This window comes from Vigna unguiculata, chromosome 11 (assembly GCF_004118075.2).
Source record: "Vigna unguiculata cultivar IT97K-499-35 chromosome 11, ASM411807v1, whole genome shotgun sequence".
NCBI lineage: Eukaryota > Viridiplantae > Streptophyta > Magnoliopsida > Fabales > Fabaceae > Vigna > Vigna unguiculata.
The window spans coordinates 40,567,793-40,591,952 of record NC_040289.1 but is presented as its reverse complement, the minus strand read 5'-3'; the positions used below and the strand labels follow the sequence as shown (position 1 = coordinate 40,591,952).

The window sequence follows — 24,160 nt, the reverse complement described above, 5'->3', positions numbered from 1 at the left end:
TAATAAAGTATACTATGAAATCCATCCAAAATTTGTCGAATTTATCGACCACTTCACTGCAATTAATAATAATTAGTTGATAATTAAAAAGTTTTTTACATTATATTAACTAAAATACCATATTTTCCTTTCTTCACCGTATATCCATTATAAATTGTAAACATATATATTTATTTTTTCACTGGTGAATAAAATTGAAGTAAAGTTGACCCATTAGTTTCTTTTGACTTTCTTCATAATTTTAACAAATATTTTATAAGAATATGCTTAGATGATAAAGATTCTAAAGTCTTTGCTAATTTTTTAAAGGAAATCAAATATTTTCCTTTTCCACTTCCAATAAATTATTTTAAATAAAGCTCGTTTTAAAATAATTGTTTTAAAAAAATAGAGTACAAATATTAATAAAATATTCAATTTTATTATTATACTATCAACTACTACTACAAAATTTATTTAAATGTTTAATTCTTATCTTTTTTAAAATATCATTTTCAATATCATCAAACTCAGTATGTAAACAATGAAAGTATTATCTAAATTGTAACAAAACCTTTGTAGTTTTTTTTTTTTATTTTTTATTTTTTATATTCAACTCTAAACTGCAATAGTTATTTTATTTAGTTAAAAGATTATATTAATGTAACAAATGTTATTAACAGTTTATCTATTTCTTTATCTTTCTATTTACCTATCTATCTATGTTATTAACATCAAATACTCTAAACCAAAATAGGTGACTGATTTTATTTTTCTATGGGGTTTAACAAATACTATGATCTTTTCATATCTAAAAATTGATATTTAGCAATAGAAAAACGATATTACATCATGTTTTTAGGTATTAATTAATAACTTTTATAACCTCTTACAAAAGAATATATCTATTATAAAAATGTATCGATTAAAATCTAGCCATCAAATATATTTGAACTGTATTTTATCTAATTGGATTAGATAATTTATTTATTTTAAATAATAGTCTATCATTTAATCTTTTAAAGTGAGAACTGGTAATATAAAATGGGTAAGACAACCAAACACAGAATCAATTTTGTGGTGTGGTTTTGGACGTGAAAATCAGAGTAACAGAGACAGGTATTTTTCTACATTTAAGTAAAGCGTATGAGTATATATATAGTATTCGTAGGGTATACGGTATACCCCAATACTTCCAAAGGGGTTATATGTGGAAAAGTACAATTTGGTTCTGAAATTATTTAAAATCACAATCACAAATATCACCGTTCTTTAAGGCAAGAAGAAGGGTCACAGTGGCGTTTTTACTTAACCCATTCCAATTCCAATTCTTTCAGTAACCCTAACCTAACCCTAAACCAAAAATTCAGAGGCTTTCTGTGTTGTGTCTGTCGATGCTCCGCGTTGGTGCTGCCAAGGCTCAATCGGAGAGGAGGGTTCCTTTGTTAAATGCTCTCGCTCTTCTCTCTCTGCTCTCCCTTTTTCCCTTTCATGTCTTCAATCACCGCATCTGCCTCTGCTCCTCCTTCAGGGTCTCCAAAAACCCTACTTTTTGATTTTCATCCCAACCCTCTTCCTCTTTTCCATTCTCGTCCTTTGATATTCAATTTCAGCCTTTTGGGTTTCCAACTTCCATCTCCTCACCAACACGAGTGATTCTAAGGTGCGATTTCGCCACGCTAATTCTCAATTTTGTCCTTTTCCGCCTCTCGTTGCTGCATTGATTTTCTGTCATTCTTTACTGTTCCTTAGTTCGAGTTGTCTTTGATCTCCGTTGTCAGTCTCTTGTGTGAATTGAGGGTTTTAGTGTTTCTGATGAATGTACAATAATTGATTGATTTTTCTATTACGATTCTTATTTAGTATAATGCCATGTTTTGTTTGCCCTTCTTCCTTTTTATCTGCTTCGTTGTAGTTTTATTTTTGGGAGTTTGCTACTTATGAATTCATTATTTGTTGAAATTTTAATGCAGTTTTTCTTTGTTGAATTTGTGCGCCTTTTATCGGCAGATGCTACTATTTGGGTCATTTACTGAAGATGAAACCCGATCACTGCTGTCCAAGCAGTCTTCTGGGAAAAATGAAAAGTCTGTGGAGAAGAATCAGCTGCAGTTTGGATCTCTGAATTCTGTTACTGTTGAGTCAAACAACCTGCAAAACTCATCAAAGGCATCAGTTAGTGCTCCGCCCTCTGATTCTCAGAAATGTAATGGAGTGAAAAATGATAATGATACTTCGTCTGAAGTGCCAGGAGCAATTAGAGAGAATGGCAGCATTACCAATTTCTCCACTAGACCCAGGAGTACGAGTAGTGTGAATGAAGTTGAAGAGAAAAATTCAAATTCTTTTACATTACTTGATGAAGATGGTCCCTCAAACAAGTTTTCAAATTTGAGCCTAGATGCTTCCGAGACTGAAAACTTGAGGAACGTACATAAAACTGGCAATGGAGATGATTCTTCATTAAAGTTCTCCCATCGAGAACCCGCAAAGGCACCTAATGGACATGCTGTTCTGCCTGTTAAAGACATACTGCCTCGAGGCCTTATCAACTCTGGGAATCTTTGCTTTCTTAATGCAACCGTGCAGGCCCTGTTGTCATGCTCACCTTTTGTTCATCTTTTACAGCAATTAAGAACTCGCAACATTCCCAAGGTTAGCTTGTCTGCTGCTGCATGTCAACTAATGCTGCCACCTACAGATTTTAGCTTAACTTATAGACCGCATTATATCATTAAACGAATACAGACCTAAAATCTGTATTATACATTTTGATTTCCCTTATGATAGTAAAGTATTGATCTGACACTATTGCATGTTTATTTTTCTGTATTATATCAGGTTGGATATCCTACATTGACAGCATTTGTTGAGTTCATAACCCAATTTAATGTGCCAAGCAACACTTACATAAACAGGCCAGATACGGATCTGTTTGAGTCTGGGAGGCCATTTTGCCCTGTTATGTTTGAAAGTGTTCTAAAAAATTTTACTCCAGATGTGCCAAACAGCATTTCAGGAAGACCAAGGTTGGTGATGATTCATTATTTTTTTTCTGTTTTTATGTTACTTTCCTACTAGTTGGTTTATTTTTAATCAGTAATCAAATGTTAAAAGCATAATCGCATTGTCAAAAAATAATTTATCAATGATCATTCATGTTTATAATCCTTGTCAGGCATACATGGATGTATATAGATATAATCTTCATTTTCTTTCTTTCTCCATCCTCTTTTGGAACTCTTCAAATGTGCTCCCACTTGTATTCCTCATTTAAACAATTTTAACTGTGTACCGATGTGTCTCGGATTTCCTAGACCCATCCAGAAAGTTTTTTGGTAATTTGAAAGTGTGCTGCATAGTGTCATGTTGTAATATAATAATCAGTATCAACATGTCACTTTCAGGCAGGAAGATGCTCAGGAATTTCTGAGCTTTGTAATGGATCAAATGCATGATGAATTACTCAAGCTTGAAGGACAATCTTCAAGTCGTAATGGCACCAAATTTTCTCTTGTTTCTTCTGTGGATGATGATGAATGGGAAACAGTGGGGCCGAAGAATAAATCTGCTGTAACAAGGACTCAAAGCCTGGACCCATCAGAATTATCAGATATTTTTGGAGGAGAGCTTAAAAGTGTGGTGATAGCTGAAGGTACAAAACTTAACTATATTATACAGTGTTAGTGAAGGAATTTGCTTGTTTTAACTGTAAAGTCCATTAAGATTTTGTGGAATTTCATCTGGTCAGTCTATTGCTTCATTGCTGAATAATTGTAATTCTGGAATTTTACTTTTTGTTCTTGCCAAAATTCACCTTACCTTTCATTGTTGATATTAAAACTTGAAACAAGAAATGCAAATGTAAGTGAAGTATCTAAAACACAATGTGGCCATCTCATGATTTATTTTTTGTCATTTAGGAAATAGACCTTCGGCCACTGTTCAACCGTATCTCTTACTCCATCTTGACATCTATCCTAACACTGTACACACTATCAAGGATGCACTTCGCTTGTTTTCTGCATCAGAAACTCTTGAAGGGTACCGTATATCGCCCGCTGCAAAGGTATTTAGCCCTTTTATTTATATGCTTACAATGATTTTAATGGAGGATATAGCTTTAGAAACTCTTTTGTACTCTATATTATGTGTGGAATTGTATGTTCTTTGAGTTTGAATCCTTGGGTTCTTTCTTTTACTGACTTTCTCCACTTTATATTTGTTTAAATTGCAAACTATATTTTATAGTTTTTTTTACCCAATCTCTTCAGTGATTTTTGGTGTCAATACAACAATCTATTTGCACATCTGTATCCATAATGTCACTCTTACACATCGATGTAAAACATGGAACATCAACTGCTTTCAAAATTCTAAAACTCAGGCTGTTTAATGGAAGACAAGAAACTAATGTCTGAATTTTAGCTACTTTGCTGCCTTTCATGGGCTTCATGTCTGCTCCCATCGGCAATTCTGGCAGCATTTCTTTGTATTAATTCAACAATTCTGACATTCAATCTTGGCTTTTTATAGTGGGCAATTATAGCCTTTGGTTGCAATAAAGGATATGCTTTGTACTGCTGCAATTAAAATATCCATTTAAATTTCTTTCAGGCCGGTGTGGTGACTGCAAGAAAATCTGTACAAATAGAGACGCTTCCTAAAATAATGATATTGCACCTGATGCGTTTTGGTTACGGAAGCCAGGGAACCACCAAGTTGCATAAGGCTGTGCACTTTCCTCTTGAGTTGGTATTGAGTCGTGATTTGCTTGTTTCACCATCTACTAAGGTAACGTAATATGTCTTTTATATTCTAGCCTCTGTTTCGGATGTATATGTGTGATCGTGTTGATAAACCATGGCCTCTCTTTTTGGTTTCTAGAATGCAGCTACTTTATTGTCAATGATATACTGATTTTTTGTGTGGAGAGTTAACTTTGGAAATTGGTCTGTGAAGTTTTTGCATAATAAATTTGTTTATATCCTCAAAGATTGCTACTTTTTTCAAATTCACTTTATTCCATTAATTTGTGGAATCTCTCTTATAAAAAAAATGGATAGATAGCTAAGTTTTTGATACATTGTTCTTACCATGAACAACTTCCGACCACTAATTTCAACAAAAATCAGGCAAGGGAGTATATTATGTTGCTGATTTTAAGTGAATGTTTCTACTCAGTATCTTAAGAAAAGGAAACTTTAATCTTAAGAATGTAAGAAGATATTTGAGTACCACTGTGATAACTGGTACTTTAATCTTCCACTTTCTGGAGTATTATTCAATGTTTGATTGGAGGAGGGCACGTGGCTGAGTGTTTTTTATGTTTCTGCAGGGTCGAAAGTATGAACTTGTTGCTACAATCACTCACCATGGAAGGGAGCCTTCCAAGGGGCACTACACAGCTGATGCCCGATACCCGAATGGTCGGTGGCTACGATTTGATGATGCATCTGTTTTTGCTATTGGAACAAATCAGGTGCTGCATGATCAAGCCTATGTCCTCTTCTACAGACAGCTGTGAAAATATTCATGTTGTGTCAAATATCAATTCCCTTCCCGCACCTGACACAAAAACACTACTCCCCTATAAAAAAGGATGGCCAGTATTAATATCTTGCATGGGGGAGAATGTGGGTGATTATTTATTAGTTGGTCAATGTCCTTTGCTCAGGGCTCAGGGCTCAGTTTGCTAAAATGTCATAAATGGTTGTGTTGTAACATTTTTTTATGTTATCTTAAACTAGAAAAGTTTTGTAGTCCTAGTTTAGGACATGAACATGTATTTATGGTAACATCGAGTAAAGGTTTATAAGAATGTGCTGGATATTATGAAGAATTAATTGACTTGGAAAAGGATTGGATCTAAAGTTATAAGAATGTGCTGGATATTATGAAGAATTAATTGACTTGGAAAAGGATTGGATCTAAAGTTATTAAGCTTCAGCTTTGATGCGTTTTTTCGTTTATTGAGTGTTAAATATTGCAGCTTTTTTTGTGATTTAATGATTCTTTAGATCTCTGCGATTCCAGAAGCCATGATAAAATTTTCGGACGTTTGCTTGTCTAAAACCGGTGGAAAATTTGAAGAACAATTGATGACGGCCTAGCCGTATTGGTTGCAAGTGGTTTTAGACAGAAGCATGGTTTTTCTTTATCATTTGACTCTATTGTAATCAAATTTAGGTTGTTTTGCTGTTTAAATTTCAGCTTAATTCTATTCAAATTTTCAAGTCTAACTTTGCCGAGAACGATATACAAGCAAATTGCTGGCATCTTCCTCATTTTTAATTGTGAAGAATGAAAATGGGTTCTTCCCCGTTTGTGTATTACTTTTTACAGTAAATTCTTTCATGTTTTTTCTTCTTTCTTGGGGTTATTCGACTCTGACGTTTTAGTTGAAACATGTTAATGATTTTCTCTAATTGAATAGAGAAATCTCATTTTAATTCCATAAGTGCAGTTGAAAAAGTCCAACTCAACCAACATTTAAAATTGTTACTTTTGAAATAGCTTGTTGCTTTAGATATTTTTAAAATGAACGACTTTCAAATTTGTTGGCTGCACCTGCATTACTTTCAAGTTTTATACTTGTTGCTTAAATTGATTGCTTCATTTCTTTCACATGGTTCGCAGACTTACATTCTTCCTCTTCCTCAAAAAGCAAAGGTTGTTGGTACAAAAATAATAGGAAACATCTTTTGAATATATTAAGCATAACAAAACATCATATGGGGTGTTCCTCTTCTACATGGTCCAAACCCAGCCAACTAAATATTGCTTCAGGAGAGATAAAGAAATTAGGTTGTCTGGCTCTCTGGCTAGTGAACGGTGTCTTTTTAGACAATTTAAAGCAATGAATTGCCAGGTTTTAAGATTTTTCGTGGTCCAACCAGATAAACATCACTGCTTTTTCTTTCTTTGTACCAAATGGACGGTGGAAGAGCATAAAGGACACTCTAAATTAGGCACAAAGGACCTCTCTCTAGTTAAAGTCAATGTCTTCAGAATATCACACTTGGATTACTTCTGCTCAAACAAAATTGTGGAATATTTGTAGCATCTAGGAACTTACACTAGTATTATTATTACCATTTAAAAATAAACCAGCTGAGTAAATTGCGTGTGTATATCTCAAAGAATCAGAAAACTACATATAGTTTATTTGGCGACTGCTATTGGTTTTTCATTTCATCCTCCTTTACCCCTTTTCTTATTTATGTCAGTTGCTGGTTTCCATGAATGAAGATAGTTTTAATCACTCGTCTCCCACTATTTCACACAATCTATATATTTTAGTTCCAACATTGTTTTTACACATACATTTAGGAATATCTTTAGTTTCTATAATTTGAAATGATAGAAGCTAAAATAAATTAAAAGGTGTATTGTAAAGACTAAAATATAAATACTGTACATCAAGTAAGTAATTGTTAAAAGGTAAAAAAGCAATAACATTTTCTACACCATATTCTTGTTCTGATCTCATTTGTTTCCAATAACAAAATAAGAAGCAGAATGAGTAATCTGATTTAGATATCATAGATCCTAGGACATGATTCCTTGACTCAAATAACATAATTGTTTGTCGCAAGAATCTTTTTTCCTTTTCCATTCTTAATCCATAGTCTTTTGTTTGGTGGTGGTAGTTGTATTTGTATTGGCTGCTGAAGAGCTCATAAGATATTTGGAGACATTAATCTCTTTAAGGTGCTTATCACTGTAACAAAGTGCAATTTCTGCTGTCCTTTTCCTAAAGGTTATGTCTATTTAGAGCTTCGAATGGATGCAACATTCATCATGCTACTAACAAAAGAACATAATTTATTTCCATTGATTGAATCCTTTATGGGCATAGTTACAATTGTATACAAATATAAAGGTAAAATTTAAGAAAAGAAAGAAAACTATAACCACACCACTCTGCTAGGTCCCCTATTTTCTTCACCAACAAAACAATAAAAAATAAACCACCCTAACATTCTACAATCAGCTCAGAAAAAATATATGAAATTGACAACAATGGCAAACCGAAACTCCAAGAAACAAACAAAATCTTCAGTGTTCTCCTTCTCTTAGCAGCTTTAGTCTAAAGTAACTCTTTCATTTCGATCTATCTGCAACCTAAAACAAATTCAAAGGAGAAAATGAATCAAGAAGAAGCACTGCAGACACTGTTAAAATAGATCGTGTGCTTCATCACTTAGTTCCTTTATGCTAGCATGAACTTATTCTCTGTGCCAAATTGTGTAGAGCCATTATCCTCTACTTCTGCATCATTATACCTTGGAACCCACCAAACTCTCACACTTTTGTCAAGGCTTCCACTGTACAATAAAAAACCACCACCAATTCTACTAGATGATGAGGCTTGTAAACACTTCACAGGCCCTTCATGGCCATTTATGACACCAACTTTACAAAGCTTACCAAAAGCCTCTCTTCTCCAAATCCCTATGCTTTTATCTGCTGATCCACTGCACAAAAACTCCTCCATTAGACACATGCACAACACAGCCATTTCATGTGCTTTGGTCTCAGAAACCAGCTTCCAACTCTCAGAACCCCCACTCCCCTCCCACCCCATCACAAACCCATCGGATCCTCCTCCATAAACCCATTTCCCATCCTCAGAAACAACAATAGCATTAAAAGAAACATCTTTATGACCCTCCAAAACCCCCTTCAAACAATGCTCCCCCTTCCCCTCTTTTCTCCCCCAAGCCTTAATCTTTCCATCGGCAGAAGCAGAAAACACCACCCCTTTACACGCCACAAGCCCATTGATTGCATCATCATGAGCTTTAACCGATTCCAAACACTTCAAATCCGAGAGCCTCCACACCTTCAGAGTCTTATCCCACGACCCAGAATAAATCAACCCGTTATAAACAGTCAAGCAAGAAATGCTATCTGCATGCTCAATCCACAAACGCTTGTGGTGCCTCCGCGTTTGGACATAGTTGCTCTGCTTCATGAACTTCCCCAGATAGTCCTTGGTCGTGGGAAGAGAATCAACAAGCTTGAACACGTTCTCCGAGCTCCTTGACACCTTCCAAACTCTGATCCTGCTATCTTGATGTGCGGTGAAAACCTTGTTCCCAACCGTTGCAAGAGCTTTCACCGACCCTTCTCCTTGTCCGAACTTTGCAAAGACCCTTAAGTCCGGTTGCTGCCAGACTATGATATCCTTACCCTGAGAGGCACTCAGGATGAACTCACCACACAGGGCCAAGCATGAAACAGAACCCACGTGTCCGGAGAGAACCGCGAGTGATCGGTGAGAATTGAAATTGAAGAAGGCAGGAACAACTATGGGTATGCGTTGGGAACAAAAGGGGCTGTCATCGTTCTCGCTGCTGATGCTGCTGCTGCTGCTACTGCTACAGCTGGTTGATGTTGATGTTGGGTTTGTCCAAAGTTTGGATTTTGAATTCATTGGAGCGGAAAGATGAACTCGGGGAAGGAGCGTATTCATTGCAGCAAATGTAACGGGTGACAGGGAAGGAGCGTTGTGATGAAACAAAGGAATTATAGAAAGAATGACAGAGAGAGAGAAAGAAAGACAGAGAGTGGTTCCTTGTTGATGAGGGAAATGTTTTGTTAAGGTTTGAGGTTAATAATTGTGTTGTGTTGTGTTAACGGCTACATTGACTGAGAAACTGTGATGCAACAATGGCCCTTTTGTAATGAGATGTTGCATGTTTTGAGCTGTTAGCCATTTTTTCTGCATTTTTTTATTCCACCAATTATGATCTGCCATGTGGAAAACCCTAAAAGGCTCTTCCTTTCCAATTAAGCATTTGGGTATTTCTTTCAGGTCAGGTTTTCCATTTCTGCAACTTGTTTTCTGTTCTCAAAATTGGTTCAGTCTTTGTTTTTATAACTATCTGATGTAATTGAATTTTGATGTTTGATTTGATGCATCTAATTGTGAGATTTAAGTGTTTTAGGCTGTAATTGTATTTAAAATTTTCAATTACCATAAATGTACCTTATATTCTAGTTTTGTAAATTAGAATTCTTTAATATATTAATTGTGTACTTTTTGTAGAAATTAAAGAATATTTATTTAAATTTTTAATTTAATTACCACATTAAAAAGGTTAAATAAGAGTAACATGATTTTTGTTGTAAATTTTTTATTTTAAATTTAAAAATTTAGATTTTCACTTCCACGGGATTGTTTTTTGTGAAAACTTGACCAAAAATCATTTGAAAAATATATATCATTTTGGGCTTTTATGAGTGTTGTCTATTGAAAGATGAACTAACATGAAAAATCATACTTTCCTAATTTTACATATTCAGAAAATTATAATTCTTTTTCCAAAAATAATTCTCAAAATTTTTGATATATTATAATTGTAAAACTATTTGCAGTCTCAACTAGTTAAAGTTATCTCAAATATAAATTTTAAATTCAGATTGTAAAATATTTTTAATATAAAAAGTTAAAATTAAGTAATAACGTAATATACTGACTATGCAATCATACCATCCGTTTTTTCTAATTGAATTCTTGAACTTTACTAGTAAAATTTATATGGTTTTGTTCACCGTTACTTAGAAAGAATAACAATTAAATAATATTTATTAGAAGTTATAAATAATATAAAATATTATATTTTTTAAATAAAAGGTTACTTTTTTCTCTTAAAATAGTTGTACTTTTTTATTTCTTAACTATTATTAAGAAAATTTAATTTTTTATATTATTATTTGTTGTAACTAAGAAATATTTATTCATTTTATCAATTACTATTAAATAAAATTGACTGATGAAATCCTGTTTTCTAATTACATTTAATGGAGTCTTGTTTTCTAATTACATTTTTTTCTTCCACAAATTAAAAAAATTAGTTAAACATGTAAAATATATGATTTTGTTATTACTAAAGTGTTTCAACATCATATTATAATTTATAATATATATATATATATATATATATATATATATATATATATATTACATCACGATAACTAAATTAATTTAGTGGAATTTGAGACTTTTTCAAATATATGCATCCATAAATAATAAAATAATTAAATTACATAGAAAACAGAGTGTATATATGAAAAGTATATTTGAAAGGAGATAGGTAGAGCGTGTGTAAGAGAAAGAAAGATGGTTAATGTGATTGGTAGAGAGCAACACTTTTGTATTGTTAGCTCACAAGAATCTTGTCAATATAACAAAATCACACATATGTTTATTTATTAATTCATGACTGAGAACATGAAAGAAAGATAAAATATACAAATTTTGTCAACTTTTATCTGCATGAATAGATTTCTTAGTTTAATTTCTATGCACAGTAACTATGAATCAATAACAAATAACAAAATTATGATAATTAGAGCTTATAAACAACGTAACATAAAAATTATCAAATTTATAATAGTTCATGTTATTTTGCAGTTATAAGAACAAAATCTAAGTAGTTTGTGTGCAGATTTTTCTGTGTTTTACTACTTGAGGATTGTATTTTAATGTTTTGAAGGCAGAACCACTGCCCAAGAACTCTCCATTTTAGAAAAGTAATTAACAAACAATTGATTGAAAAGTGGTCGGCTGCAAACACATGTAACCACTAGTTTAATCTTCCATCATTACCACCTTTGTCTTTTACAATAGAACAATGTGATTCCCAAGAAATGGGGGAAGAAATTGCAGTAAAAAGTATCCTAAAAAAATCCTCAGATGATATAACCTTTGAAAAGTTAAAAGAAAAGTTTCTTCTTTCTATTAAATTATGGTGATCAAGCAAACTATAATTAATTAAATTTCCAAGTAAGTGTAAGGTTAGACTCTAATTATGTGTTTCTAAAGTTCAATTTAATCAAACTTATTTTTGTTTCTCTTGATCCAAGTTGAGAGAGGTCTTTTGAATTAATAGAAAGTGTTATTTTCATAAGAGAAAAAAAAACAATGAAATTTGTTGACATAAACGATCTTAGAAATTCAAATGAGTCTAAGTTTCACATGGATAAAATAAAAAAAGTTGAGTGTATCTTATAAGAAAGATAATTCATAATTCATAAATCCGATGTCTTAAGATTTTAGGTTGGAAATAATATCAATTCCTTGTGTAAATTTGACTATATAAGTGAAGAATCTTAGATATGAAGATTAAGTTTTCACTATAGGAGTTTAATATATCCCTCTAAACAAAATTTATATGCATAGTGACAATTTTGTTACAGTCACTCAACCACTCTAAACAATAATATAAACTGATTAGCTATGAAATCTTATTTGTTCATTCATTGTTTCATCATACTAAACTAATTACTTTTTCTTAATGCGTGGTTGATAGAATAATTAGAAGCAATAATGCTGAAGTTTGTGCAGTAGGTGAGTTTGGTGAGCTGGTTTGGTATTTTAGCCAGGAAGAATAAATATGCTGAAGAATTGAACTCAGTTCTCTCACTGCATGAGGTGTCAAGCATGCTTTTGATAGCTTTGTACTTGCAGAAGCTATCACTATCAGATGTTGTGACTTGTGACTTAAAGGAAGTTCCAATAGCTACCTTCTGTGTTTACCAAGTTTTCTGCAACCAAAGTTTTAAGAACAAATAGCACAAGTAGTTTTAAGTAAGACCAAACTAAACCTCAGAGCTTGATGTAAAGTAGCATGTTATGAGAGTGTAATCTGATAAAGCTGTTTCCACTCAGTGATTAATAACATTTTACATTTAAGGAAGTTCCAAACAATTGATTTGATTCAGATTCTGATGTTTAAATAATGGTTCAGTGTGATAGGAGATGCATTTGGACATTCCTTCTTGAAAACGTGAATATCTGCTTTATCCAACATAGGAAATGTTTGGTTCTGATATATGGCACAACATTACTGGTTTATACTGTGGAAATCTAGTTTTGAATTTAATGAAGTGTTGAGAGATAGCCACCTGGAGGAGCAGTAACATTAAAGTAAACTAGGTTTAGAAAAAGTGTCAGAAAAAAGTTGGAAAGTGCAGCATAGTTTATGTGATTTGGTAGAAAGAAACAATTTATGTTATTGTTAGCTCACATGAATCACATCAACTCAACAAACTTGACTTTGTCCTTCTTATAAACTAATGTGAATTGCATCTGTGAGAGAGATAATGAGATTGGTGCTAACTTCTTTTCTTTTGCTTCTATTTTATTGGTTCATTCACAGGACCACGCAGGTTCTGACATAGATCAGTTGAATTGAAGTTGGTCGGCTATAAACATTGCATTAACTAATCAAAGATTATCTTAAAGAAACAAGAGAACACACATAAGTAATACAAACAAGGTTAAAATTCTTTTATAGGGTTAGTATTATCATCTATCAGTAGAAATTGCCTCTGAAGAACTTCCACACATACACAAAATTAAGTGTTTAATGTTGTAGTATAGTCAAACTATGCACATAAGAAAAATCTATGATAGATAAAGATATTTGTATACATACACGTGATTATGCCTTTTCAAAAAGGACTGATTAAGGCATCAATTTGAAAGTTGAAATATAATAATCTTAAAATGGAGGAAATTGATTGATAGATCCTATACATGGGCAAGACTAAATAAGGACCACTGGCCCAAATGGGAGAAGGGGTCCCCAATAAAGGAGGTGCGGAAAGTAAAAGCAATTTCATTTCCTACTCCATCTTCACCTTGCTAGTTGAGTAAACAAACCCAGATGTGAAGAAAAGCAATTGAATTCGGATGATGGCCAAAATCATAAGCCAGCCTTTCATCACATCACATAGTCATTAATATATATATATATATATATATATATATATATATTTAGTTTTCTCTTATCTCTATATTTTATATTCATAAAACACATGGTAAGTTATGGTGGTTTCACAACTAACTTTCTGACTTGGGTTTGAGGAATGAATGAATGAAACGGGTTTATTTTGATCCACGGGGTGTGTTTTGGTGGTACTGTACAAAGAAAAAAAAAACTCTGGACTAAAATTGTTATGTGGCCCAAAGGAATCATAAAAATCTGAAGTTACTGAATCAAGTCAATTTAAATTGGTGACAGAAAACAAAGTCAATTCATATTGAATGAGGATTATAAAGCTTTAAATGTTTTTTTGGTGATTATTACTTGCTCAATTATATACTTCCTCTTTGAGCATTTTTCACATAAAAAGTTCCACCCTTGCAACATCAATGATGAATCCCACAATAGCTTATTGAGGTACTTCCTAAAAGTACTCCTAGCATTGCTTAATGCTAATTATTTGCCAGGAAGAAACAATAAAAGCGAGTTTGAACTTGCACTTTTCATTATGAACTATGATCATATGATGCCCATTTTAGTACATGATTTGATAGTATGTAATGCTTACAATGATTGTTGGAACTTACTTACACCCTATCTTGTATATAAGTTGTGTAAAATTACAGTTATATACATTATAAAGAGTGAAAAATTGTTCCTACATCTTTGTCTTTCACTAAAACCTGATATTGTTTTTATGTGTATGGTCTCTATCTATAATATAATCTCTCCTTCTTGGTAGAGCTGTCACTTTGTAATGTGGAAACTGTCCATAACTTCTTTTGTATTTGAGACGACAAACTACAATGAAGTAGATAAGAGTCAGTGTAATTTGTATATAATATGTTTCTTACAAATGCTTAAAATAAAATAAAAAACTTTAGAGGTATGAAGTCATTTTAAAGACATTAAATCAGAACAAAAAATAATAAGAAACAAGGAATGGTAGTTTTATTTCATTCGCAGCTTTAATGACAAGGTTCTCTTTTGCTGACTGGAGCATGTTTGGTAAAAGTAAAATTTTGTAATAGAAATATGATATATCTAAAGATGTTATCTTAGTATCATGATCTCTCAAGTTTTTTTAAAAAAAATTTGTATGTGTTTCCTCATTTAGTTAGAACTTTTATAATTTTAGAAATATTCTATTATAATCAGATTTTTTAGAATATAATTATATATATTATGTATTTATTATCATTCACTTGTATAAAATGGATTCTGTTGTATAGTTTATCATCTGTCGTATAATTTTATAAATATGTAATTTTCTTTTTCAAAAAATTTGGAAGATGACAAATGGAGGAAATATAATGTGTGCCACATTAATTTTTTGTTCTGAAAGAGGAAATCATTCATCTTTATGCTTATATGTAGATAGGTTGATGCCCACATAAAAGTCTGCCATGAAAGAAATGTTACTCAGTTGGATTGACTTAAAAAGTAAATTGTAGAACTACGTATTATTATTGCAATTTGCCATTGGGAGAAATAATTGAGACATAATGTGACTAATACTTTTTCTTTTTGTTCTTGTTCTGTGATTGATTATTGCTTAAATAGATGCCTGTTTTTTCTTTCTTTTTTCTTTTGGATCTTATCTAAAGAAAACAGAGTGCACAGAAAGGAATCCACAAATAAATCCTTTATCTATATGTAGAAATATAGAAAACAGATGAAAAATGAATGGGTTAAAAAATAAATAAACTCTATCTATTTCATGTGACTATGGAAGCGAGTGAGAGTAGAATACTACCAAGTAAGCACTAACCTCCAGGCTCAAGTCCTTCGTTGTAGCATGTGATCTTAGATAACCAAATTCGGTAATCCTTTTCAGGCTCCAGCTCTCCGCCTATATATGTAAGAGAATATAAGATGTGATTGCTCAGTAAAAAATCAAAACCACTATCTTGAAGATATGAATGTATATTTTAAAAAATTATTTTATGTAATTTTCTTGAACAGAGAGAAAATATGTGAAGTGTGGAGGATTGAGAAGAAAAGAAAAGACAATGAAAAGAAAATTACATTGCTTGAAAAGTTGTCCAAGGTGAAGCCAGCCATGCCAATGACAACATGCACAGGAGCACTGTAATTTCGGCCATCATATGTATCCACTCCATTTTTATCTTTTGTAGGCATGGCTTTACATTTATGTTGAAACACGGAACAAGTTCTCTCATAATTATGTACATGGCCAAAAAGAGCCAAGTCAACCTATTTCATTTTCACATAACGATCACTTACCACAAACATATCAATGAACTGTACTGTACACAAGATCCAAGAAGCTTGATTTTCTAACCTTATTCTGAAATAGCAATGGCTCCACAGCTTCATTAAATTTGTTTTCAGATGAAAACAATCCCGGGTGAGAGGTGTACATCGGTCTATGTCTGCACGTTAAAATGTCATGCATAATATGCTTGATAGATAGATCCAATGATGTTGTGAATTTGGGGAAAGCAATTCTTTAAAAAAGTGCATAACTCACTTACCCCATGAAGATTAGCCAAGGAGTTTTCTGTCGATTAACCGATGCCATGTCCTTTTTCATCCATGCATACTGCAACAGGGAAGCTACACATATTATGTAACTGTTCAATCGAACTAAAAATAAAAGAAACATAACAGTGGCTTCCCTCATTTTACCTGCTCAGAATTTTCTGACCAATCATGCTCAGTTGATATTACTGTGAAATGAACACTTCCTTGTTCAATAGAGTACCAAGGCTTATCTTTTGCTGAAGTTGGCATTGGGAAATATGTTTCATAAGGTACTCCACATTCACCACCAGAGTCAGGAGTAATATATACTGAACCAGAATCTACGTAATCCCTGAGTGAAAACAAAAAGTTTAGAAATGATACTCAATAATTTTTACAGGCAATTAAGTAATGATTTTGTGGGAACTTTTGTGTAAACTCTTCTAGTAAGGTATACTAGAGGAAAACATTCGCTGGACAGAATTGTCGTTAATGTGTATGAAATACCTCTCATGGTTCCCTATTGCTGTCATATAAGAAACCCGGGAAGCTACTGGATTGATAAGGTGAAGGAAGAAATCCCATTCTGCTAGAAAACCTGTCGCATAGCTTATGTCTCCGATGTGAAACACTGAATTTACTTTGTTGGAATTTACATCTTTGGCTATAGCTTTAATCACTGAAAGAGCTCCGGGCTGTTTGAAAAACAAGACAGGAGATGGTCAGTACATGATACCAAAACCTGTCACTAGTAGCCAAATTCTTACTTAGTGCGTGTATCATATACATATCATATAAAATCTAAATGATAAAATGTTCGAAGTAGCAGTTTTACCTGAATGTAGTGTTCTTTGGAAGCATCGAGAGGAGTTTTGCCCATATCACCAAATGCTATGAATCTGAGCTCATCCGATCCTCCAGCTGGTGGTGTTGAAAACTGGATTTGATTACTCCAACCAACCGAGTCACTGGGCCATAAGAAGAAGGGAAATTAGCTTTCTTAATTGGTTAAATCTCAATTCCTAAAGTTCAAGTACGAATTAGAATTCTACATTATATAAAATAGCTTCGTTGAGCAACATTTAAGTGAGGAAGATTCACAAGTCTATTTATTTAATATTTTAGGTTGAGTGTGATATCAAATTTACTTAGGATCTATCATGCAATAGATCCTACACACATAGTGAAAGAGATTTACAATTGAGGAGGATAGCATTAAGATTTGAGTGTTTGTTGAATCACTTAGTACTGGTTTGGACAATAGCTTTAAACATAGTTTCTGGAAATACTCTTTATATTTTTGGTACTCTGAATGTACTAATGGTGATCTAAACACACCTTAAGTAGCCTGCCAGTCAGGTTCTTTTATTTGACAGACATTCAGTTTAAAATCAACTTCGGCTAGGATTATTGTCAATGCCTTTAAATGGCTAAAGAGATACTTTCTCAAACTATATCTTCAATTTATCCCATAAAGTTAATACCTTCCATATTTGTAGGAGAAGGGGCTTGAAGGCTTTAGTCCTGTCATAAGTGCTGAATGGATGTATCCCGGATCATGCCATCCAAAATCCTTAGCAGGACTCGGCAGAGCTGAACCTGTCAATTTCAAGTGGAAATCAACAATAATGGGCAAAACCATTATTAAACCGATTACAAATGTTTTGTCATAAAAAATAAGGTAAAATACTACTTCACTTAATTTATGGCAATATATCGTATTATTTATTAGCAGACTTTGATTGAGAATTATGTCAAACACATAAAATGCATACTTGTTTATGAGTAAGGAAAACTAAAGTAAAGCTATCACTCACTACACATATCAGCTTGAGAAAATGTGGTGACTGTTGAAGTAACTGCTTCTCCATTTCCATATTGGATTTGCTGAGGCTCCTTGTCTCCACTAACCCATGTCAATCTCATCTGCAGCTCCAAATCACACACATTTGAGAATAAACGACAGAGAATATATGAAGAAGAAAAAGTAGCTTGTTACTCACTGATTCTCCGGTTGAATCTATGCTTGATAGATGCCCATAGAGTGGCCTCTTGGGATTAGCAAAACTCACGGGCGTGGACCTTCCCACAAGGCAGGGTTTCAGGAATCCACCAGAGAAGAACACGAACTCAATGTCACTTCTAATATTGATGACATGAAACTGTATTGAACCACTGCACGTTGAGATAACGCATTTCCCATCTTGGTATTTCTTGCATTCTTTGTTTTTGCAACTGAGGTAGTTTGGATCATTTTTCATGTACTGTGCCTGCGTTATCGTTAATCCGAATTCACATATTAGAATCGATTGATAAATTACAAAATCGTTTAATTTTCATATAATTTGCTTTTAAGAAAAATTGAGATAGGTGCAACTCATCTTGGCTCCCTAGGATGCATACACACAAACTAAGTAATACTAAGATTAATCCCCAAACCTCATTTTCAGGTCATTAATGTTAGAAGTTTCTTGTTCATTATTAAGGAATCCACTCACTATGCTTCAAATCTTTCATCTTGTAGTTTTCAAGATTGTCCAAATTTTCTGCTTTTGGACAATTCGTCAAAAGCATATTAGCAAAACGTAGATCAAAATATTAATACAAAAAAAAAAAAAAAAAAAAAATAAAGAAACACGTTTATATGAGAATTTTGTTGCGGACAGTGACCAAAAGAGGCATTTCACATGTAGTGCGAAAACCTCCGATTCCGTGTTTATAATTACTAACGACACTTGCAAGGGAGACAAGATAATCACGAAGAAGAATAATATATTATTAACGAATTACGAATAAGAATATGCCTTTATTCCTTCCTCGTCGAAAACACAACAAAATAAATTAACAAGATGCGTAAATCTTGCGTGAGAAAAAAAAATGATAATACTGATTTTTATCTTGCAATAACAATAACAATAGCAGATTGCGTGAACGTCATGTCAGCACAATTGTAACAACTTGTAATTTTTCCTTACCAAATTCCAATCTTATAAATTATGAAATGTTTCATATTATTTTCAAATTTTAACATTCTCTTATAAACCTAAAATTATCTTATATAAAAAAAAAAAAACATCATAAATACTCAAATGTTAAGGGAAAAAACAAGGTTTGAATAAAACCCGATAAAGAGGGGAATCCTTTTTAATTTTAAAAAGAAAATTATTACTTGTATAACAAATTTCAAAACAAAATAGAGAAATGGAGAAAAAAAAATTGTTATATTTTGATATACAAATAGCATAACTAAAAAAGGTTATAGAAGAAGTAAATCATAGATAATTTAAATTAGAATAACTAAAGGTGCAATTTTATATCGTTCACACATTATAAAGACTGAAAAATGAACTTTATTTATTTTACTTTAGATATTAGTGTTGTGGGTGGCCTGAATACGTGTTTGGTTCGACTTGCACTCTTGCACACAATTTTTTTTTTTGACAAGAATTTATGTGAATGTAAACCCAGTGCATCCATGCAAGAAATCAAATACAAACATTATTTATTTCCACATCAATCTATCTGATTTTGACGCATGAATAAAATGAAATCGTTTAATTTTTTTTTTTTTTGTAAATGATTAAGTGTAAGACACATTTTCTGAATACTAAGCAAGTGATTCTTTTGGTTGATTGCACGAAGAGACAAGATTGGATGTATACTAGAATGGACTTGGGCCGAAAATAATACTCATAAACACTAAAACAACCAACCCTTAATCTTAATTTTTATGATAATCGCTTTAAAAATTGTATTTATAATGGTTTTACTTAACTCACAGGATAAAAATATTTACACTGACCACATTGAAAATTAGATTTTCTAACTTTAATAAAACCTTCGAAATTTATGAATGGTTGAGAGATAAAAACAAATGAAAAATGTTTACATGTTTCCACATGTGACAATCTTTTCCCACTGGTTCATTTGTGTAAGGCTAAATAATTTAATAGAAGGATTATGTAAAAATATTAGAGATAGATGCAATGGAAGAGGACAAAGCAACCACGTTATGGATTGAGAGTTGAAATCTTTAAGAAACGTCCAAGTTATGTTGATGCACAGTGTAAAAGCAATGGGAAACATTGAAAAAGATACACGTGGACACTGTTGCACATCATTCGAATATAGAAGTAGAAGGGTCTAATATAAAAGAAAAAAAATTAATTCTGATCCACACAAAAAAAAAGGAAAAAACCACTTTACCACTCATTTTAATAATATAATAATATATACTGGTATTTTAAGTTTAAAAATTAAAGAGAATACAATTTCCAACAAGGATTTTTCAACTTTAATTATGAAGGTGATTTGGAAAAATAAAATCCACAATAAAGAAATTAACAGAAATTAAGGCATTATATTGTAACCTTTCTTATAAGACTTCTTAGATAAAACATAAATATGAATAAAAATTTTCAACAAGAATCTTATAAAACTTGCATATTAAAAATTAGCATAAAACTTTAAAAAGAATTAAAAATTCATGAACTTTTTCAGTGTGAACATAATAGATACCAAGTTGGAGTTGAGTATTTGCCACTTGTCAGTATCAAAAAAGTCAAATTAAACATGTCAAAAGAAACAAAGTCTCTGTACATGTTTTGTGGTATGTGGGAAAGGCAGAAAAAATAATTAATGCCCCTTACTCGCATTATGAATATTGGGAATTAACGTACTCTTTTCAAAAATATTTCTTATATGAATTAAATTTTGATGTTTTTTCTTTTCTCGTCATTTTATGAATTTTATTAGAGTAAATTTTAACTATAATTTTAATATTATGTTAAAAAGTGAATTTTAAATTTAATCAATTTCATAAAATTAAATATAAAATAAAGTTTTCATTCAATTATATTTTATAAAATTGTCTCACTTTTATTTGATGTAAAAGTTCGAAACAATTATTTTCATACTTTTTTAGATTGACGATGCTAATTACCTTTTTGTCAAGTGATCCTTCATGTGATATTCCAACAAATCATCAATATGAATTGTTTGTTTGAACTTTTTATTGTTATCATTATAATAATATATATATATATATATATATATATATATATATATATATATAATATAATCCCTCAATATGAACGACAATCAATCTTTTAGGACATAACTAGGTTGTTTTATTAAACTATACGGGAATCAGAAATAATATAATATAATGGTAACAAAAGGGAGAAGGACCGGTTGAAGATAAGGTAGTTGAAAAGGGATACCATAAGTATTAATTTGCCAAAGGAGCAAATTTTGTACTAATATTACCCAAATAATAGGTGTGGCATTTATGAGTCTCGCTATGAACATTGAATGAATGCACGGTGCTTGTTTGTTTATTTATTTTGTTTTTATTGTTGGATAGGATATTTTAAGCAAGCAGAAAACAGGAAGAATAAAGTAATGACCTCAAATGAAAGAAAATGGTCGTGACAAAAATGGAGCATTAAAATAATACAAAGGAAAACAGAGAAAGAAAAGTAAATAGTAAGTTCATGTGTTTGATGAACATACCTTAACAGGGTAGTGGCATAACAGAGGAAGTTTGGCCGTATCACCGGTTTGTAGATAGAACAACTCATTCAGCACACAAGATTTCACACTGTGCATCAACAAAACCAAATTGTTGTTATTGGAATTTGAAGAACTGATATAAACAGTAAATAACAGTAACATAACGATAACGATGATAATGATGATGAAGAGCAAGGTTACAACTCCATTATCATCACATGAATGAATTCTTACTCAGAATTTGAAGGTGAGATCATAGCAACCCAATCACCGTCTGAAGGATTGGAAACCCCTGTGACAGTAACTGTCACAAACTCCTCATCCGATAGAGTGGAATTTGAGAGGACATTAACTTTGAGGGAGGGATTTGAAGCAGAGCAATCGCTCAAAATTCGTCTGTTTATCATTCTGAATTCTGACAGTGCGGTGAAATTGCGGTGCAGCAGTGTGGTGTTAGAAACCACCAAGTTCAGAAGTGAGGGAGTGAGAGTTTCAGAGGTCGAACAGCAACTAAGGCTAAGGAAAAAAACCAGTAAAATGGAAACATGTTTGAGGAGAATTCGATTACGAGACCCCATTGAAGAAAAACAATTCAACACACAAATTTGCAAGTTATGCATAATAACACTTTCCTTTCCAAGAAAGAAAATAAGATCTTGCCTCTGGGCTCGTCCCAACTTTCCCTCTCTTAAATAACATGCACTCGCCTTTCACACTTCTCTTTTTCTTTCCCAAAATATCCCTTTCCGTTTCCCAAACGTGTAATTGTGAATGGTAACAGTTTCCTTTTGCTTTCTCTTCTCTTCTCTCTCTGTCTGCTTTCTCATGAACAAACGAAGATCTGCTCGTGTGGGTTTCAATGCAGTGGTGACACCGCCATCGTTGCAGCACTGCTTTGAGTACAATAATACTTAATAAAGCAATTCCACAAACACATCATCTACACATTGCTCCCACCTCCAAAAGCCTCTCACCTGGACCACAAAGATCATTTCAAGAAAACTAAACTAAAAAAAGAAAATCTTTCACGAACACAACAAAAATGCACCATGATAGCAACATACGTATACTCACTCACAGTAAAGAAAAAACATTTCAAGATTTACATAAATGCATAAAACCGTGCCGATGAAAAAAACGATTGAAATTTGGCATAAACTTACACGAATAATGTTAAACAAGGAGTAGTGGAGATTATTGTGATTTGAATGGAAAGGATGGAGAATTGAATTGAGAGAATCAAGAAAGAACAGTGAAAAGGAGGGAAATGTGAAGAGGGATTGAGAATGTTAGGACTTTAGTTTATTTTTATTTATAAGGAAAATCTTATAATTTGTTTGCTTGCTTCCTGAATCTGATTAATCATGGTAGTTAGTTAGACGATAGCGAAATATACTTTATTATAAGCATAAGCATTTAATACCATACTCTCTAACGTGGTGGTTCGTTCGAGGATACAAGAGTTTTAATTCGTCCGTTGATGCTTGGTTTGTTTTGTTGGTAACGATGTTTTCCTTCTTTTTATTCATTTTCATGTGTAATAATAAGTTATGATGGTATTGTTAGGTTTTTAAAGAGGGGTATCACTTGGAAGATACTGTACTTAATGAGACATGAGTCTAAGGTATTAAGGCTATTCTCAATGCAAAATTAAAACTTTAAGGCGATGGATTTATGAGTCTTTACTCTGATATAATGTTCTATTTTTTTATTTTTAGTCAATGTGAGACTTATACTCACACTTGAATTCCTAATCAATATTTCACGTTGTGCCGTTTGGCTCTGCACTCGTGTTTTTCCTTTTTTGTCTTAATTATTTAAGCTATTTTTGAGCTTGCGATTACAGGAACAGTTTGCTTGAAGGTAAGTGAGGTTAACATAAATAATTGGATACATGGAAGAGAAGAAAGCAACAACGTTGTGGATTGGGTTTGAAACCTTAAAAAAGAAGCGTAGAAAGCTAGAATTCCACCATGCCGAAGGCAAAGCTGTGTCGACATAAATACTGGTAATATACAGTTGGAGCCTTGTTGTCACAATTGAAAAGTCAAACTAAACTTTTTAGAAAGAAAGAAAGAAAGAACTCTTTTATGTGCTAAAAAAAACAACTAATGCCACTTTATTAGCATTAATGAATCATGGGAATTGCTCACATTGTTTTCATAAATGAAGTACTTGATATAACTGATATGATTTTAGAAATGTATTCTTAAAATTTTGATTAATTTATGAAGAATGCTAATCAGTGTTATAAGAGTACTGGTTAAAGAAAATTAATTTGCATTGATTTCTTGATTTTACATCGAAAGATTAAATATTTAAATACATTAATTAAGATATTATAAATGCATATAACAAATTTTATAAAGATAAAACTACTTTTTTAAACTTGTAGATAA

General features: G+C 32.3%; 3 protein-coding genes across 5 annotated transcripts; 1 reads left to right on the top strand and 2 right to left on the bottom strand.

Moving 5' to 3' along the window:
* The first annotated feature begins 1,243 nt into the window (after positions 1-1,243).
* LOC114169483 (ubiquitin carboxyl-terminal hydrolase 24) lies at positions 1,244-5,883 on the top strand. Of its 2 annotated transcripts, none has more exons than XM_028054648.1 (7): positions 1,244-1,642; positions 1,990-2,634; positions 2,821-3,008; positions 3,387-3,634; positions 3,903-4,048; positions 4,597-4,773; positions 5,318-5,883. In XM_028054648.1, exons 2-7 carry the CDS (start codon positions 1,990-1,992, stop codon positions 5,504-5,506), a joined length of 1,593 nt encoding a protein of 530 aa, XP_027910449.1. In that variant the 5' UTR covers positions 1,244-1,642; the 3' UTR covers positions 5,507-5,883. The 2 variants fall into 2 exon arrangements, with proteins under 2 accessions (XP_027910449.1, XP_027910448.1); XM_028054647.1 differs by having other exon boundaries at positions 1,953-2,634; positions 5,318-5,821.
* Positions 5,884-7,783: 1,900 nt separating this feature from the next.
* On the bottom strand, positions 7,784-9,675 carry LOC114168694 (protein JINGUBANG). Its single transcript, XM_028053602.1, has one exon. The coding sequence runs from the start codon at positions 9,458-9,460 to the stop codon at positions 8,195-8,197; it is 1,266 nt and encodes a 421-aa protein (XP_027909403.1). The 5' UTR covers positions 9,461-9,675; the 3' UTR covers positions 7,784-8,194.
* A 4,566-nt stretch (positions 9,676-14,241) lies between these two features.
* Positions 14,242-23,057, bottom strand: LOC114168492 (probable inactive purple acid phosphatase 27). 2 transcript variants are annotated; one of them, XM_028053329.1, is made up of 14 exons: positions 22,925-23,057; positions 21,996-22,735; positions 21,762-21,849; positions 18,251-18,517; positions 18,065-18,173; positions 17,732-17,846; positions 17,083-17,215; positions 16,755-16,942; positions 16,413-16,599; positions 16,259-16,326; positions 16,066-16,156; positions 15,789-15,977; positions 15,517-15,612; positions 14,242-14,561 (listed from the first exon to the last, which is right to left on the bottom strand). In XM_028053329.1, exons 2-14 carry the CDS (start codon positions 22,379-22,381, stop codon positions 14,508-14,510), a joined length of 1,971 nt encoding a protein of 656 aa, XP_027909130.1. In that variant the 5' UTR covers positions 22,382-22,735; positions 22,925-23,057; the 3' UTR covers positions 14,242-14,507. The 2 variants fall into 2 exon arrangements, with proteins under 2 accessions (XP_027909130.1, XP_027909131.1); XM_028053330.1 differs by having other exon boundaries at positions 15,532-15,612.
* Between the last annotated feature and the right edge of the window lie 1,103 nt (positions 23,058-24,160).

Bases quoted from the DNA above. Each gene is read 5' to 3' on its own strand.
- LOC114169483 (XM_028054648.1), top strand. From the start codon at position 1,990: ATGCTACTATTTGGGTCATTTACTGAAGATGAAACCCGATCACTGCTG. The intron at 2,635-2,820 runs GTTAGCTTGTCT...GTATTATATCAG, and splicing joins GAACTCGCAACATTCCCAAG to GTTGGATATCCTACATTGAC. The intron at 4,049-4,596 runs GTATTTAGCCCT...AATTTCTTTCAG, and splicing joins GTATATCGCCCGCTGCAAAG to GCCGGTGTGGTGACTGCAAG.
- LOC114168694 (XM_028053602.1), bottom strand. From the start codon at position 9,460: ATGAATACGCTCCTTCCCCGAGTTCATCTTTCCGCTCCAATGAATTCA.
- LOC114168492 (XM_028053329.1), bottom strand. From the start codon at position 22,381: ATGCATAACTTGCAAATTTGTGTGTTGAATTGTTTTTCTTCAATGGGG. The intron at 16,943-17,082 runs GTAAAACTGCTA...TTTTTCAAACAG, and splicing joins CCAAAGAACACTACATTCAG to CCCGGAGCTCTTTCAGTGAT. The intron at 14,562-15,516 runs GTAGTATTCTAC...ACTTCATTGTAG, and splicing joins TGGAGGTTAGTGCTTACTTG to TTTGTCGTCTCAAATACAAA.